At 55.9% G+C, this 15,336-nt stretch overlaps 9 protein-coding genes across 9 annotated transcripts; all 9 read right to left on the bottom strand.

Annotated features, from left to right (window-relative positions):
• Positions 1-96: 96 nt before the first annotated feature.
• DQ04_00961080 (hypothetical protein) lies at positions 97-1,065 on the bottom strand (the record flags this gene model as incomplete). The annotated part of the gene is made up of 1 exon (XM_009309979.1): positions 97-1,065. The coding sequence occupies one exon, from the start codon at positions 1,063-1,065 to the stop codon at positions 97-99; it is 969 nt and encodes a 322-aa protein (XP_009308254.1).
• A 253-nt stretch (positions 1,066-1,318) lies between these two features.
• DQ04_00961070 (putative DNA-directed RNA polymerase III subunit) lies at positions 1,319-4,879 on the bottom strand (the record flags this gene model as incomplete). Its single annotated transcript, XM_009309978.1, has 1 exon — positions 1,319-4,879. The coding sequence occupies one exon, from the start codon at positions 4,877-4,879 to the stop codon at positions 1,319-1,321; it is 3,561 nt and encodes a 1,186-aa protein (XP_009308253.1).
• A 226-nt stretch (positions 4,880-5,105) lies between these two features.
• Positions 5,106-5,915, bottom strand: DQ04_00961060 (hypothetical protein; the record flags this gene model as incomplete). Its single annotated transcript, XM_009309977.1, has 1 exon — positions 5,106-5,915. One exon carries the CDS (start codon positions 5,913-5,915, stop codon positions 5,106-5,108), a length of 810 nt encoding a protein of 269 aa, XP_009308252.1.
• A 241-nt stretch (positions 5,916-6,156) lies between these two features.
• DQ04_00961050 (hypothetical protein) lies at positions 6,157-7,611 on the bottom strand (the record flags this gene model as incomplete). The annotated part of the gene is made up of 1 exon (XM_009309976.1): positions 6,157-7,611. One exon carries the CDS (start codon positions 7,609-7,611, stop codon positions 6,157-6,159), a length of 1,455 nt encoding a protein of 484 aa, XP_009308251.1.
• A 130-nt stretch (positions 7,612-7,741) lies between these two features.
• On the bottom strand, positions 7,742-8,218 carry DQ04_00961040 (hypothetical protein; the record flags this gene model as incomplete). The annotated part of the gene is made up of 1 exon (XM_009309975.1): positions 7,742-8,218. The coding sequence occupies one exon, from the start codon at positions 8,216-8,218 to the stop codon at positions 7,742-7,744; it is 477 nt and encodes a 158-aa protein (XP_009308250.1).
• Positions 8,219-8,448: 230 nt separating this feature from the next.
• DQ04_00961030 (nucleolar protein) lies at positions 8,449-10,047 on the bottom strand (the record flags this gene model as incomplete). The annotated part of the gene is made up of 1 exon (XM_009309974.1): positions 8,449-10,047. The coding sequence occupies one exon, from the start codon at positions 10,045-10,047 to the stop codon at positions 8,449-8,451; it is 1,599 nt and encodes a 532-aa protein (XP_009308249.1).
• A 351-nt stretch (positions 10,048-10,398) lies between these two features.
• On the bottom strand, positions 10,399-10,788 carry DQ04_00961020 (hypothetical protein; the record flags this gene model as incomplete). The annotated part of the gene is made up of 1 exon (XM_009309973.1): positions 10,399-10,788. One exon carries the CDS (start codon positions 10,786-10,788, stop codon positions 10,399-10,401), a length of 390 nt encoding a protein of 129 aa, XP_009308248.1.
• Positions 10,789-11,054: 266 nt separating this feature from the next.
• On the bottom strand, positions 11,055-11,450 carry DQ04_00961010 (hypothetical protein; the record flags this gene model as incomplete). Its single annotated transcript, XM_009309972.1, has 1 exon — positions 11,055-11,450. The coding sequence occupies one exon, from the start codon at positions 11,448-11,450 to the stop codon at positions 11,055-11,057; it is 396 nt and encodes a 131-aa protein (XP_009308247.1).
• A 1,330-nt stretch (positions 11,451-12,780) lies between these two features.
• On the bottom strand, positions 12,781-15,282 carry DQ04_00961000 (adenylyl cyclase; the record flags this gene model as incomplete). Its single annotated transcript, XM_009309971.1, has 1 exon — positions 12,781-15,282. One exon carries the CDS (start codon positions 15,280-15,282, stop codon positions 12,781-12,783), a length of 2,502 nt encoding a protein of 833 aa, XP_009308246.1.
• Between the last annotated feature and the right edge of the window lie 54 nt (positions 15,283-15,336).

Raw genomic sequence — 15,336 nt, 5'->3', positions numbered from 1 at the left:
AGCCCCAATCACTCTCCCACTCCCACTACCAAGACATTGGTGGCGGCACAACGACAGCCCAGTGCGCATAAAAAAGCAACCAAAACCACATCCGCACTACGACAAGAGAAACAGTATCTGCTTTCGACAAATCATCTGCTGCCGCACGCGCTGCGGAGACTCTGCCCTTGTGGAAAGTGCCATTAGCTGGTTCCGTAGCAATTTGCATAGAAGATGTTTCCTGTTTGTACCGTTCCACTGGGCACCTCGCCAGCACTCTGACAACTTGTGTGGGTGGGCGCTCAGTCGCACCACTTCCCTTTCTCTGTGTCCTCCTTCGTGAGCAAAAGAGAGAAAGAGTGGGCGTCCACCCTCCTTCTGCACACGCACCCATGGATGGTGTGTGTCCAACCCAGCCATAGCGCACGGCACATCAAGCTCGCGTAGTGTCACAGCCAAAAGGGTGTTGAGAACATCGACAGACGCCTGTCTGGTGATGAGGAGATTGACAGCAGAGTAGTCCTCCGCTGATCCCTCGCTCACCTGATAGCCGTCCTCCTGCAAAAGTTTCACAGCAGAGGNGAGAAAAGCAGCAGACAGCTTCCTGCTCTCACGGCGCCCGAGAGCACGAGACTTGGATTGAAGCAAATCCTTCATTTCATCGATAACACGGAGTAGATCCTTCTTTATACTCTCCACCGTGTCGGTGATCCCCCCTACTGGTATGGCGTTCGAGCTCCCAGCGAGCTGCAGGGCGGCGGTGGCAATCGCAATTCCATGAAGGAGCTCAAACGCATTATCACTGGAGCATGTTTTCCATAGGGAAAGGAGTTCCAGGTCAAAAAGGGACTCGGCTGCAACTTTTATAAACGAAAACCCCTTTGCCAGAGACTCTGCGCTTTCAGGAGTCGTTGCGAACGCCCTGCGGCAGATGGCGTTGAGGCTCTCGCCTTCCTCCAAGACGAATAATGGCGGGAGAAATTCAGCGTACCGTTCCATCGCGAGGTGTGCGGCGCCAATGTGATCCACCGACGCCAGAACCTTCAACGCCCGTCGATACAGGGAGATGGCCACCCGCCTTGACATGACCTTTTCATGGCTATGGAACGATAAAACAAAAAACGCACAAGGAGGAGCAAGTCGAACTAAATAATAAAAAAAAAAAACGAAATAAACAGGGGGAGGAGTAGAAAAAAGACTGTATAATATTCCCCCACACGGAAGGCAGGAGGGTCATTAAAAAGACCAAAAAAAAAAATGTGCGCGTGTCTGCACACGTACCAGTAACATTTCTGCTTATCCTCCATGACTGCCTTGTGGTGTTATTGGAGGTACACAATTAGAGAGGCCCGGTGCCAAGACGTGGAAGAATTGCCATGGACATGAGTTCTTGGAATAACAGCTTGCACGCGTACGGCATGAGCACCTGAGAAATACGAGCGTTGTTATCGCACCCCTGGCACTTGTAGACGTTCTGCTCAGTGTCCGCTGCGCAAATCGTTCCGCAAATGTTACACACGTGAACAGAGTAGTAGTCACTCACACGGAAGAGGCGCTCGCGTAGCCATTGAGAGGCACCATAGGAGAGCATGCAGTCGCGTTCCATTTCACCAAAACGAAGGCCGCCTTCGTGGGCACGTCCTTCGGTTGGCTGACGCACCAATGGCTGCAATGGTCCTCGAGGTCGGGCGTGAATCTTATCGCCTGACAAGTGCTTGAGCCGCTGATAGTACGTAGGGCCGAAGAAGATGAGATGGTCCAGAGGCAGGCCCGTGTGACCGTTATACAAGCACTCATTGCCGTAGCGCTGGTACTTGAGCTGGTGGAGGGCCTTGCCGAAATCCTCCACGACAACAGAGCAGAACGGTGTAGCGTACACCTCGCTTCCTTTGTAGCACGCCACCTTTCCAGCGAGAGTCTCGATCAAGTGAGCCACTGTCATGCGCGATGGAATAGCGTGTGGATTGATAATCAAATCCGGCACAATTCCATCACGGTTGAACGGCATGTCTTCTTGACGGAACTGGATGCCGTTTGTTCCCTTTTGGCCGTGACGGCTGCAGAATTTGTCACCAATATTTGGTATCTTGATGGTGCGTACCTTGACCTTGGTGAAGCGATTTCCATTGTTCTCCGTGAGCATTACCTTGTCAACCACACCCTTCTCCGCCGTTCGTGACGCGATACTGCAATCCCGCTTCAGAAGTCGCGTGTTAGCCACCGCAGAATTCTCAAGATCCGCCTCAGGAATAGGAACTGTTTTTCCAACAAGAATGTCACCACCCATCACAGGCATGCCAGGTTTTATGAGGCCGTCGGTGTCAAGCTTTGTGTAGTCGGCATGCTTCACACGGCAGATGTTCCGATCGGGATTCTCAAACGTCTCACGCCCCTCCTTCTTGCGCTCCTCCGAGGCTTTGTATGATCGCCAGAATGCGCTGCGGAAGAAGCCACGCTCTACCGCAGAACGGCTCATGATAATAGAGTCCTCTTGATTGTACCCAGAGTAACACGCAATGGCCACAACCGCATTGTGTCCGGCAGGGAGATCGTTGCTGCGCATGTAGGACATGGCCTTGGTACGTACAAGCGGCTTCTGCGGGTAGAAGAGTACGTGGGCGGTTGTGTCCATACGCATGTTAAAGTTAGAGGCGTAGATTCCCATTGCCTGTTTTCCCATAGCCGACTGGTACGTGTTACGCGGTGATTGATTATGGTTCGGGTAAGGAATGATGGAGGCACAAATGCCCAGAATCATTGACGGATCCATTTCGCAATGCGAGTAGTAGTAATTCTTGCTCACCTCACTCGCCGTCATGGCAATGAGAAGCGAGTCCTCCTCCTCGCAGTCAATGAGCTCGACGTAGCCCTTCTTCATCACACGGTTCCACGAGATCTCCCGCTTCCCACCTGGTGCCTTGGACGGCTCCAGCAGCTCTCCAATTCCAGTCTTCTGAAGCTTGATGCGCGACTTCTCCACAACAAAGAGTGGGCGCAGACACCTGCCAGAGTCAGAGAAGACACGGATTTCACGGTCTCTGATGTCGCGCACGATGCTTACCTCGTTGCTCAGCTCACCACCCCGGCGCCGCGCACGCAACTCGCGGAGTAGCCTCTCGGGGTTGCGGTGCACACCAATCAGGGTCCCGTTCACAAACACTCGTGCAACACGCACATCAGCGAGGCCCGGGAGGTCAATCGAGTGGAATCCGGTGATGCGGGCCTGCACAGCTTGTACGACGCCGGTGTGGTCGCTACCGCGCGAGACAAGGCACATGAGCGCGAGGTTTTTCAGCAAACCAATAGAACCGCCTTCAGGTGTTTCCACAGGGCAAATGTATCCCCACTGGGTGCAGTGCAAGTTGCGTGGCCTCGTGGCCTTGCTGGAGGCGGAGATGGGGTTCTGAATGCGACGCAGGTTGCTCAAAGAGGACGAGTAGGTCAGGCGATTGAGTGTTTGGGCAACACCAGTCTTAATGTTGCCAGACTTTAGGTCACCAAAGTTACCTGTCGCGAGGCAACGGCGCAGACCATCTGTGATGAGACGGCTGTGCAGAATCCTGCCAAAACTGACAACACCGCCTCGGTTGGTGGAGTAGTCATGCACCGTCTTGGTCATCTCCTTCCGCACCTGCACTAGGAATTGATTCAGTTGGAATGTGAGGAGCGCCCCAGCGACATCAATACGCTTGTGGCCGAGAAAGTCACGGTCCGTGTCCTCCCTGCGCCCAAGTGCTAGCAGGAGGAGGCGGTGCACCATATAGCCAATAAAGAGACACTTGCTTCGGTCAGCAGCACAGTCAACCCCCATGTGCGGCAGAAGGTCTCGCATCAGCAAATCCTGCGCCTCGCGCTGCAAATTTTCACGACTGTCTTGTTTGCCCAGGCGTTTACCAATGAACCATAGTGCTTCGTCGCGTGTGAAGATTTGAAGTGTGCTCGCATCCTCCATGGACCCTCGCAGCATCTCAAGCATGGCGGCATCCTTCAGGTCCGGAACCACGGTCTGGAGGATCTCCTTGTCTGATCCCATGTCGAGAGCACGGAAGAGTACGAAGAGCGGAATCAACTCATCCATCTGTGCTACACGACATAGCAAGTTCTCATAGCCGTTCCCAGGGCCCTTTTTCTTGTACGGCATCAAAATCTGAAGTGTACGCGGCTTGTTTAGTGAACCCTCGACAATAGACTTGATCTCGCAGAGGAGTCCCTTTTGGCGTGAGAAGGCATACACGTGATTGGCTGCCTGCCTCTCCTGAGCGATGAGAACCTTCTCCGTCCCGTTGATGATGAAGTAACCACCCTGATCGTGCGGACACTCATTCAGTCGCGGCAGCTCGTCCTCGTCCTTGTTCTGTAGGTTACACCGCATTGATTTCAGCATGATTGGGATGCGTCCGAGCTCCATATTTTGTAGGAATGTACGGTACGGTTGCTCCTCACGCGAGCGGTACACACGGATCCCAAGAGTCACCTGCGCGTTGGCGTCATACGTCAAGTCGCGCAGCCGACANTCGTTGGGGAATAGCGGGTGCAGCTCCTGCCGGCTGAAGCCAGACACCTCGTGCGACGGGTTGCCGACCACCACGTCCTCGAGGCTGAGACGGTACTGGTCCGGCTCGCCGTCGGACTGCGTTCCCGGCTCGAACTGCTCGTCCTGCCGCGGCACAATCTCGAGGAGGCTGCGCGCCATGCGGGGGATGCGGAGGAGAAAGTCATTGTACGAATCTATCTGCTGATGCACCAGACCCTTCTCGCGGAAGAATGATGAAATAATCTCCCAAATGTCCTCACTGTCGATGTCGGTTGAAGCAGCGTGGTCACCACCAGCCGTGCAGTCGATGTCATCCTCGATGAACTCTTCCGTCTCATTCAGCTGCAGCAAGAGTTCGTCGTCCATTGATTACCGTCGCCTTGGTCTATTCAGGTGACGCAGACACAGAGAAAGAGATACGAATAACTATTGCGCAGAGGGAAAAGAAGAAGAAGACAAAAAGAAAAAGAGGAATATGCACGCACAGAAAGAGTTCCACAAGCTTGTTCACACATCAAGCGCCGCCTGGGGCAACAGAGAATAAAAAAGTTCTTCAGAAAGAGGTACAGGACAATAGAAGCGGTAGTGATTTTCACTGGCGTGCGAACTCACCCGTAAGAGTCACCGCCATGGAGTCAATCTCCTTTCGCAGACGGTAGATGGCAGCCAGCTCCTCCTCACGCAGCCTTGACTGCTCCTGCCGTAGCCACCGCTCCTTGTCGTTAAGTGCGCCGCCACGCCGCATCATCTCCACGCGATGCTCCCTAATGCGGTCCTGCGTCTCGCTGATCTGCGCACGGGTGCGCGACTCAAGCGCGTCCCGCTTCTTCTGTTTATCGGCAGCGGCCATTTTGGCTGCGCCGAGGCGTCCGCGCTTCTCATTGACGTGGGTATGGCTGGCGCGCCGCTCCTCGTCCATCTCCTGCGCAAAAGTGTCCAGCAGCCTGGACGCCCTCTCCGAACCCGACTCTTCCTCGTCCAACTGCTCTTCCTGCTTCTTCAGCAACGCCTCCCGGTGCTGCAGGAGGGCAAGCTGCGACAGCAACTCCTCTTTGCGTCTTTCAGCGGTGTGAAAACGCCGCTCGAGTTCAAACTCCTGCCGCTCCATCTCGCGTTCTTCTAAGGTCAACTTTTCGTCCAATGCGTGCAACTCCATCGCCTTGTCGTTGAGCGAGACCCACCGGCCACCACCCAGTTGGGGTGTCTGTAGTAGAGCACCGTCGTCCTGTTTCGCAGTAGTGGTGTCCGTGCAGTGCGCCAGTTTGCCGGCGTGAAGCGCGAGCAGCTGGTACTCCTTCTCCGTCGCGCGCCGAATCTCCTCCAGCCGCTGTCGCTGCGCAGCCGTGTAGCCCGCGATGTCGAGCGTCATGGGGAGTGGGGTGTGTGGACCGCCTCGCATCATTGTGGTAAGGTAACGTTCACAAGGAAGACAGACAGAGCAAATGAGTGAGAGGTAGGGGAGATGTGAGAGAGGACACAGCACAGATTACGTATTTGCCTGATGGCAGACGTCATTGTAACGCCACAGAGATCGCAGTTCTTACACCAGGAGTGCAACATTGCCGCGTGTAGAAATTCTCCGCGAGCGGTCCTCCTCCCTCAGGAATGCGAGCGCACAGGGGCACTAAAGCGCGGACTCATCATTAGTCGGACTTCTTCCTGCGTATATGAGGCGGAAGCAGTTCGTGGAGGCTGAAAGACGACGACGACGGTGTCCTCTCAAAGCCACCAACAAGATACTCCGCGTCCCGCAGGGACATCGACATTGGCGTGCGGAACCTCACGTCCGGCCTCGTGGGGTCCGAAAAGTCAGCATCGTCATTGTCATCGATGTCGTCTGCACCAATGGCGTCCTCTGGGCCGCGCTTGGCACGCACGTGCAGCGAGAAGACCACGCCCCCCGCCGCCAGTGAGACGCCAACCACAGCGGCTGTGAAAATGGCAAACAAGAGAAGTGTGGTGGCCACAAAGCTCCCAAAGGGGTACTTGGAGAAGTAATACGCGAGGCCGGTGAGTTGGACAGTAGTATAGAAGTACACGCGCGTCAGCCGCACCTTCCCCAGTGCGTCGCCCACTTGCTGCTGGTATAGCGTGAAGTTGATGGCACGCAGCCGCGGCTGCAAAGCGACCGGCGGCTCAAAGTCCGTGTAAACCGTCGCGACAACAGCTACCTCCCTCAACGAGTCAATACTCGGGAAGACATCATTCTGCAGGGAAGGCACGATCTTCTCGTAGAGCCACAGCGGCACACAAAAGACGAGGCTAAACGTCGTTGTTAGCAACTGCAGCAGCCAACTGCGGGCCTTCTCGCCTGTCACGAAGGAGAAAGATGTGGTGGTCTTGAACAGCACGTCTAGTGAGCTGACAACCTGCGGCACGCTGGAGTCCTCCGAAATCAAAACCGACGACTGCAGCACCATCGACACGTCGCGGCCCACCTCTTCGCGTAAAAAGACAAGCTGCACCTTTGCATCGTATACGCCCTTCGCGTTGAACATCGGCTTTCCACGCTGAAAGAGAGCCTCCATGGAGACACCACCGCCAGGAGGAAACACTTCCCTCTCCACAAGGGATGGAATGATCAGCGTGCTTGTCGCGACTGTGTTTTGAACATATCTGCTGATCAGTGACATTTTAAGCGAGGAAGCTTGCTCTATTAGTGACGCCGCCAGATGTGTCCCGGCACCCCCCTCATCGAGGACAGTCAACACCTTGTCGCTCCTACGTGGTGGTGCCTCCAGCAGAGGCGATGCCTGCGTAACGGCGCCGTCAAGATTCTGCAGCCGCCACAGCTCTGTCTCAAACGGCATCGTATTGAAGTCGAGGGGCAACAGTTGATTGCCTGGGGTGCGCAGGAGAAAGTAATGGCGCAAAGCCACTGAAGAAGCGAATGCAACATTAAGGCATCCAAACAGTACGACTAACACAAAGAGTGTAGCCGAAAAGATGGCGGCGGCGACCACAAACACATTGACAAACACCCGAAAGGCAAGATGCTGTCCAGTCTGGAGCAAACGCTGTATCTCGTGCACCCAATCGAGAAGATATTCTTGAATTGCTTTGCCCGAGTCCAATGCAAACACATACGCCTCGTTCATGCCAGATGCTACTAGTAGCGGAACGCAGAAAAAAAAATGTGGAACCAAACAAGACTGTACAGGCACAAAAACATAAAACAGCGATGAGGGCGCACAGAACAGCGAGACGCATGCGGGGGGGGGAGCAGAGTTAGGGCGCACTGTACGTCGCGAGCACGCGCTTCACATCGTCTGCACACACATGTGGATGGGCTATACACGCATGGCAGTACACCCGCAGCGTGTCAGGTGGAATACTCAACAGAGAGTTCTTCCAGTGTGCAATAGTGACCTCCTTGAGAGCAATACAAGCCAGCATGCCATGCAGGAGGCGCCTCAGCGCGGACGTTTGGGAACCTCCAGCTTCCCCATCGGTAAGCTCACATCCGAGATGGTCCATGCCTTCCCTGTAGACGTTGTGCTCCTCCTCGAGCAGAGTGCTGACAAGATCGAAATCTGCGTGTATGTCGGCCAAGGCGCTCCCGCCAGGGGTGGCGTCACGCCGCTGCCAGGCCTGCGTGTTCATCGCCAAGCGGGATAGGACAGCGCGCCACCTCGAGGGCAGCACCTCAAGGTAGTGCCGCTGCACCCGCTCCTGCAGGTACGTGCGAGAAGCAGCAGCCGCCATGCGCTGCACAGCCGTTGAGAGCCCACGACGTGTACACACAAAAAGAAAAAAAGAAACAAAGAAAATGCGGTCAAAGCAGCAGAAGTAGCGGTCTAAAGGGAACGAAAACAAAAACAAAAAAAGCCGCGCCACGGACAATGTTATGGCGTACGGATTACACGGAGAGGGGGTCTCACTTAAGCGGCCGAGGATGTTAACGAAAAAAAAAATGCCCCAACCTTCACGTCCTTTTACGCCGTGCTGCGTTGTGCCTTGGCACTGCGTCGCGCAGGTGGAGGAACACTTACACGGCTTGGTTTCGCTGGCTTCCCCGCCCCATCGCGTGCGGTGCCGTCCCGGGCCCGCTTGAGGCCAGCCGTTGTGGCACCCTTCTCACGTCGGGCACTCGCCAACTCCTTCTCCTCCGTGCCAGCAGCGCCGCTGAGTTCCGTCTGTTTGTTGGACAACTTTTTCAGCTTGCACACGAAGAAGCCGTCCATGTTGTGCACGTGTGGGAAGAAGCGGCGGGCGTTCTGCATCTTGTCGTGAAAGCGGTGGTGGCGGTACTTCGTCAGCCCAGGGCGTCCGAACGGGAGGCCCATCTCGACAATCTCCACGTGGCGCCGCCGCACCGCGAAGTCCACGACGGCCTCGTTCTCCTCCACAAGGAACGAGCAGGTGGAGTACACAACGTAGCCGCCCACCTTCGCCGCGTCGATGGCGGAGAGAAGCAGGGAGCGCTGCTGCTGCGACGACCGCTGCACGTCCTCGTAGTGCTTGCTCGTCTTGATGCTCTTGTCGCGGGAGATGATACCGCTTCCTGTGCACGGCGCATCGAGGAGAATGCGGTCAAAGTTCTTCATTACCTTATCGTAGCCGGCGCCGTCGTAGTTCGTCACCACCGCATTGGTCACGCCGAGGCGCTGCAGATTCGCGTTAAGTGACTTTGTACGGGGCTCGCTCACGTCATTGGCAAAGAGAACGCCCGTATTCTTCATCAGCTGCGCAATGTAGGTTGTCTTGCCACCAGGCGCGGCCGCCATGTCGAGGATGCGCTCGTCCTCCTGCGGGGCAAGCGCCATCACCGGCAGAAACGACACCGCGGACTGCAGCATGTAGTGGCCGGCGAGGTACTCGATCGTTCCCGCAATCGGGACGTTCGACTCGAGTACCTGCAGCCCGACCTTGGACCACTTCTCCAGTGGTTCAACATTCATGCCGCGCTTCACCAACGCCTGCACCAAGTCGCGACGTTTTGCCTTGAGTGTGTTGACGCGGATGGTCGTTGGCCGCGGTTTCTCCATCGCCTCGAAGAACTCAACAGCCTCCGCCGGGGGGAAGAGCAGCAGAATTGCGTCGGTGAGGAAGTCGTTGTATTCGTACAGCTCCATCACGTCGGAGCGCAGCAGCTGCAGGTACTCCTCACGCGTCCGCTCCTCTTCGCGTTCGTCCTTGAAGTTTGAGAGGACACGCACCGTCTCCTGAATGCGGTCGCGCAGTTCCTCCGCGGTGTGCCGCTGGCCGAGCAGCTGCAGCTGCTCCTCCTCCGCGTCTCTCAGTGGTGTGGCCTTCACAAGGCGCGTCCGCATGTCCGCGTCGCGCTCCTCCACGGCGTCGCGGGTCTGCGCAAGCATTTTCCTGCGGTACTTCTCCGCCTTTACCTCGAAGTCGTCATCGTCGTGAATGTCGTCATCGTACGCCGCAGCCTCCTCATCGTCCCCCAGCAGAACGTCGTCGAAGTCGATGTCCTCCTCGTCGTGCAGCGGCGCCTCTTCGGGTGGCGGCGACACGTCGTGCTGCACGGCGTTGGAGCTGCCTGCTGCCCGCCCCGACTTCTTCTTCGCGCCCATGACGAACACACTTGTTTGCTTCTACGGCGTGCCAGTAGCCGTGCAGAAGAAGGAAAAACGAGAGGAGCAGCTCTGCAACCCACACAGCCGGTCAGGAAGAAAGCAAACAATCACAGTCTCAAGAGGGCAACGGCGAAAAAAAGTGCGGAAGGCGACAAAGCCGCAATACAACTTACAACCAATCGAACGAACACCACGGCGTTCCTCCAGACGGGAAAACCACGCGACAACGTGCAGTGCGCTCGTCCGCATGCTGTCTCAGCACCAGCAGCAGCACCGTCTGTGATGGCTGGCAGTCACACTTTCCCACCACACAATAGGCAACGCATTTGGATGCGCGTGGCGAGTGTGCTACGCTGCAGGTCGCGCCGAGAGTTCCTCCTCCCGCTTCCGCAAGTTGGCCTCGATGCGCTGCAGCTGCTGCATTCGCCTCCCGCGCTCGCCCAGCGATAGGTCCCCCGTCTGGCGGTCACGCTCCATCTGCTCTGCGCGTCGCCTCTCCACACCCGTCCGAAGGCGCCCCAGCTGCCGCTCCTTCAGCACGACGGCCTCGGACCACCGCAGCTTCATCTCGAGCTCGCACTGCACCATCTCGCTTTCCTTAGTGCGCAGCGCATCCTCCCACAGAAGAAGGGAATCGCGCTGCTGTGCGACGTGCGCCTCCGCCTCCCGCAGGGCCATCTCACGCGCCGAATCCACCTGCTCGCCTTCACGGCAAAAACGACACACAACAGCGAGCATACCCCAATTGCCTCTCGGTTCCGAGATGTTATAAGAACAGAATGGTCAGGCAAACCTCATATGTGAGAGAAATGTTATGCGTGTACAAGCAGAACTGTGAGGACACCACGTAAACTAATTTTTTACTGTGTGGCAACGAACAGTGTAGACATGCGAAAACAAAACGCGCTCTGGAGCAGGATGAAATGCGCAAAAGCATGCGTACGTGGGTGTGATTGTCGCACTTCACGCGAGCCACGGAACGCGACAAATGAGGACGACTAATGTTATGCGCCATACACGGTGGAATGGTGATGGCGTCTGGCGCACGTCTGAACAGACTGCTGGAAGTGCACCTGATGTTCAGTAGCGCTAAGCGCTGCTACGGGGTCCGCAACGTCGCCAGGCATTTGATTTCCACAAAATGTTCGGTGGATCCACTGCAGCCACCAGACAGCGGGAGTACGTCCCAGGAGAAGTGGTGGTGTAAGTGGGTGCTGTGTCGACAGTTTAAAGTGCGTCTTGGGGTTGAAAAGGCATGCAGGGCCACCACGTCCTCCGCACGTCTTCTTCAGTAGCCAGTACGCACTGAAGAGTGCTGCGGAACGTCTGATAAAGCAGCGACGCATCACTTCATTGTATGTGGGAAATATCGTGGCAGAAGTGCCCTGCTGCGTCGCCATGTAGGAATGAAAATAATGGACGGCCACGCACTGCAGCAAGGAGTCCATCAGTCAACCAAAACAGTTGTCCTCATAGCCAAAAGCGCTGGCCAAGCCAGCTGGAGCACCAACAACCAGCGGAGAAAGCAAGGAAAACAAGAAGCTACACGGCACCTAGAGTAATATTAGATCACTCCACATGTCGACATGAGGTGGGGAACAGGCCAACCGAGGGATTCACGCCATCACGTGAGAGAGCCATTATGAATCGCACCAGGGTAAAGGTGCTCACGAGCAGCAATTCACAACATCACCAGAGCTCATGATGTGTTCTCAAGCGAAATGCCATCACCCAAGTGAAGTTCCTTCAGTGGCATAGTCATGTGGACTAAAATGGGATTCCTGCCGGTTGTAACCGAAATGAGTCCAAAAGTATCAATGCGTCGCTGCTGAGAGGGTGTCGAGGGCAATGGGCGGGAACGTGTCAAATCAGCTCGTGGTGGCCACACAACGCAGAGCAAACCGACAACTCTTCAAACACCTTTGAGAGCACCACAAACAGCAGAGAAGACAAGCAGGGTAAAAGCAATATCGCCTAGTGCAGCCAAACCTGCACAGCGAATAAGAAAAGGAAAAGGTATACGCCACAACGCAATGGGGCCACAGCCATCACCCTCACGAGGCGCCACCACCTCCTAGCGAAAGCGCGCAATTAAGAGAAGAAGGCATCGCGTGCAAGCCCACACGCACAGAGCCAAGTTTCCGCAAAGTCCATAAATTTCTCCGCATCGACACAAGCGATCATGACGCCCAAAGGAGATAAATGCGCAGAGGAGGGGGTGGGGGAAAAAAAAGGAGCGTTTCATGCCCAAAGAAATCTGCAATGTAAAAAGGGTAGCAAGTGGATAGAAGCAACATGGATAGACGACTGAGGGGGCTCCCATAGGTGTTTACACCCCAAGGGAGAAGAGCTGTGCCAAGGCGCAGCACACAAAATGGCAAAACAGAGAGTTGTTTGTAATCCTCATCAACACACATCACCAATAATGAACAACACTCTAAAAACAGTGCTCAACGAAACTGATATAGCACAACCACAGAAACAGCTAATATCAGCGCCGCTTACAAAAAAAAAATTGAAGAGGCGTTTGAGTTCATGTTTATAAAGTGATTGCAGCACAGGTAGCAACAGGAAATCAAGATTAAAAATATAGCTCCCAACTCAAAGAACATGGCAAAACCAAATGGAGCAGTTCTACGCTATCAGCGCTCAGGAAGAAGCGTCGTTAGCATAACGGGGTCAGCCCGCACACAGCACAAACAGGCAAATTTAAGAGGCATATGCACCACATCATCCAGCTTGCGCCGCAGACGGATCGGACAGTTGTAAGCCGAACGAAAAAGGAGGGCGCACAATGTGAGTAACTTCACCTGACGACGGTCGATGCGGAAGCGCTGCCAGTCGCACCTCCGCCCCAGCCCGATGGATCGATGGATCTTGCGAAGTACTGAGTGGAATATGCACGGACGAAACTGTCGCTGTCAGGGATCCCAAAAGTGATGCGGTACCACGAGAGACATCCTCATTGTGGCCCACAACAAATATAGCACGCCGCACAAGAATCGCCAAAAGACACAGGCAATACTCATCCAACGACTCATCACCCCTCGCGGGGAGAGAGAGCCGCCAACGACCACACAACGCAACAAGCACATCAGCCCGCTGACGTGGAATAAATGGACTGAAAAGACGTCGAGCAAACGAAAACAGGGTATCGTAACAGCTGTTTCGAGAATCACCGGAAAGATCACTGGTACTCTCGAAATGTTCTTCATCACTAGCATCACTTGCCTCAGAACGCAGTGCGGCGAAGGTGCGCCCGGGCACAGCGTTCAGCTGGTACATCTCCACAGGCACAGGCACACCGCGCAGCGCCACACCGCCAAGCGCAGTCACGTCCAGCTGCTCACGCTCAGCCGTGCTCAGCGCCAGGTACGCCGCACCCGTCAGCAGCACCTGCCCGCCGTTACCAACGCTCTCAGTGCGAGAGGCCGTGTTCGACGTGCGGCCGTAGTAGTCGTAGCCCTTCGTCACCTCGTCGTGCCGGATGTCACACAGCCCGGTGTGCACACCCACACGCACACGCAGGCCGTTCCAGTACGCCCGGTACACAGCAGCGTCGAGGCGCGCAGTCGGCGGCACGTACTCCTCGTCCTCAGCAGCACGGCCCTCCTCGAACTCGTGGTACGCAGCGTCGATCGCACCACTGCCCCAGTCGTGCTGCAGCAACGTCTGCTGTATGTCCCGCGCAAGCTGCACGGCGGCCCACGCACTCTTGCACGCAATCATGAAGGAGTCGCCGATCGTCTTCACCTCGTAGCAGCGGTACGTCGCAATCAGCGACCGGATCAGCCGGTGGTGCGTCGCCACAGCGTCAGGCATGATCTCGGGGCACGCAGCCCACAGCGCAGTGCTGCTCTCGATGTCAGTGAACACAAGCGTCACGGGGTCTGTGGGCTCCTTCGGGGCGTTGTTGTTGTCACGGCCCGCACAGCAGCAGAAAAACGCAAACAGAGCAGCCAGTAGTACACCTCCGGAAATAGGGCCAACAATTATACCAATGAGTTGAGCATCTGAGAGACCATTCTTATCGGGCTCCCCGTACTCCATCGACGGCGTCACAGCGGGGAACAGCTCAGGCACTGCGGGGTCCAGCACGCGGGCCATCGACCACACAGAAATATACGTCGCTCCGTAGTTCACAGCGCACTCAGTGGCGTTCACGGTATTCTGGAGACCGCACTTCTCGCCGTCCTTGAAGGGTCCGTAAAACATATCGGCCACAGTGATGGCAATGTTCTTGTAGAAGAAATCAACCAATAATTGGGCATTCACTAGCTCCATTCGAGAGAGAATACTTTTCACCGCCAGTGTAGTAGCGAAGCTCCTCAACGCGAACGGTGCCCACTTCGCCTTGTCTTTCACAGCAGCGTGGAACAGCTGCACCGTCTCAGACGTCGTGCTCTCGTCTGCCCAGTGCGGCAGGCTCGTCGCGAACACAAGACGCCCAGCAGCCGCACTCCCATTGAACGCAGCAACGAATTCATCGTACAGGAATGAAAACTCCGTGAACAGCAGAAACACACGCGCACCACGGTGCCTCGCCAGGTGCTCCGCGATCACAGCAACATCGGCGGCAGCAATGCCCACGACGAACACATCTCCCTTACGCGGCAGGTAGCCCCCCAGAGCGTCACCGCCAGCCAGCAGCGCGGACGACAGCAGCGACCCGCCAAACGTCACAAGTGACCGCTGCAACACATCCACCATCGCAACCGCCTCGTCGTTCCGGATCACGGCGTGGGCGTTGGCGTTGGTCGTGCTGCCAAGGTACTGCGCAAGCACAAAGAACTCCTGCTCCAGCGTCGGTGACAAACGGAGAACGTGCCGGCGAAACTTGCTGGTCCATGGGTGAATATTCTGTGGGTCGATGAATACCAGAGATTCGTCATTAAGCATCACCTGTGTCACCACACCACCTACGGCATGGATGCGCTTTCTCTCCATCTCATCCCTCAGGGCCGTCTTTGCATCAGTTGTTGAAGCATTTATCAGCTCAAGCGTAATACTGTTTGCATCCGTGACGTTCAGCTGGGTACCCAGCGCAGCAGCTGCACCGGTTATCATGGCAAGCGTTGCCCTCACCGCATGGGCATCGTCAGTCATCAGGAGAGCAGCTCCATTCAGCGGCGCACGGAGTCTCATGCCGTCTGTGTAGCATGTCAAAGCAGGAATCGTAAGCTCTCCGCTCAATATGTTCTCAGCGCGATACCCCTCCACGAACCGCTTCATGTAGACTCTTCGCCCACCTCTGTTGCAGTGGCAGATGGCGCCGTACGCAGCAGA

The sequence above is a fragment of the Trypanosoma grayi genome, assembly GCF_000691245.1.
Source record: "Trypanosoma grayi strain ANR4 Tgr_96_V1, whole genome shotgun sequence".
Lineage (NCBI taxonomy): Eukaryota > Euglenozoa > Kinetoplastea > Trypanosomatida > Trypanosomatidae > Trypanosoma > Trypanosoma grayi.
Note: the sequence above shows the minus strand (reverse complement) of the source record. Positions and strands in the feature narration are given on the sequence as shown.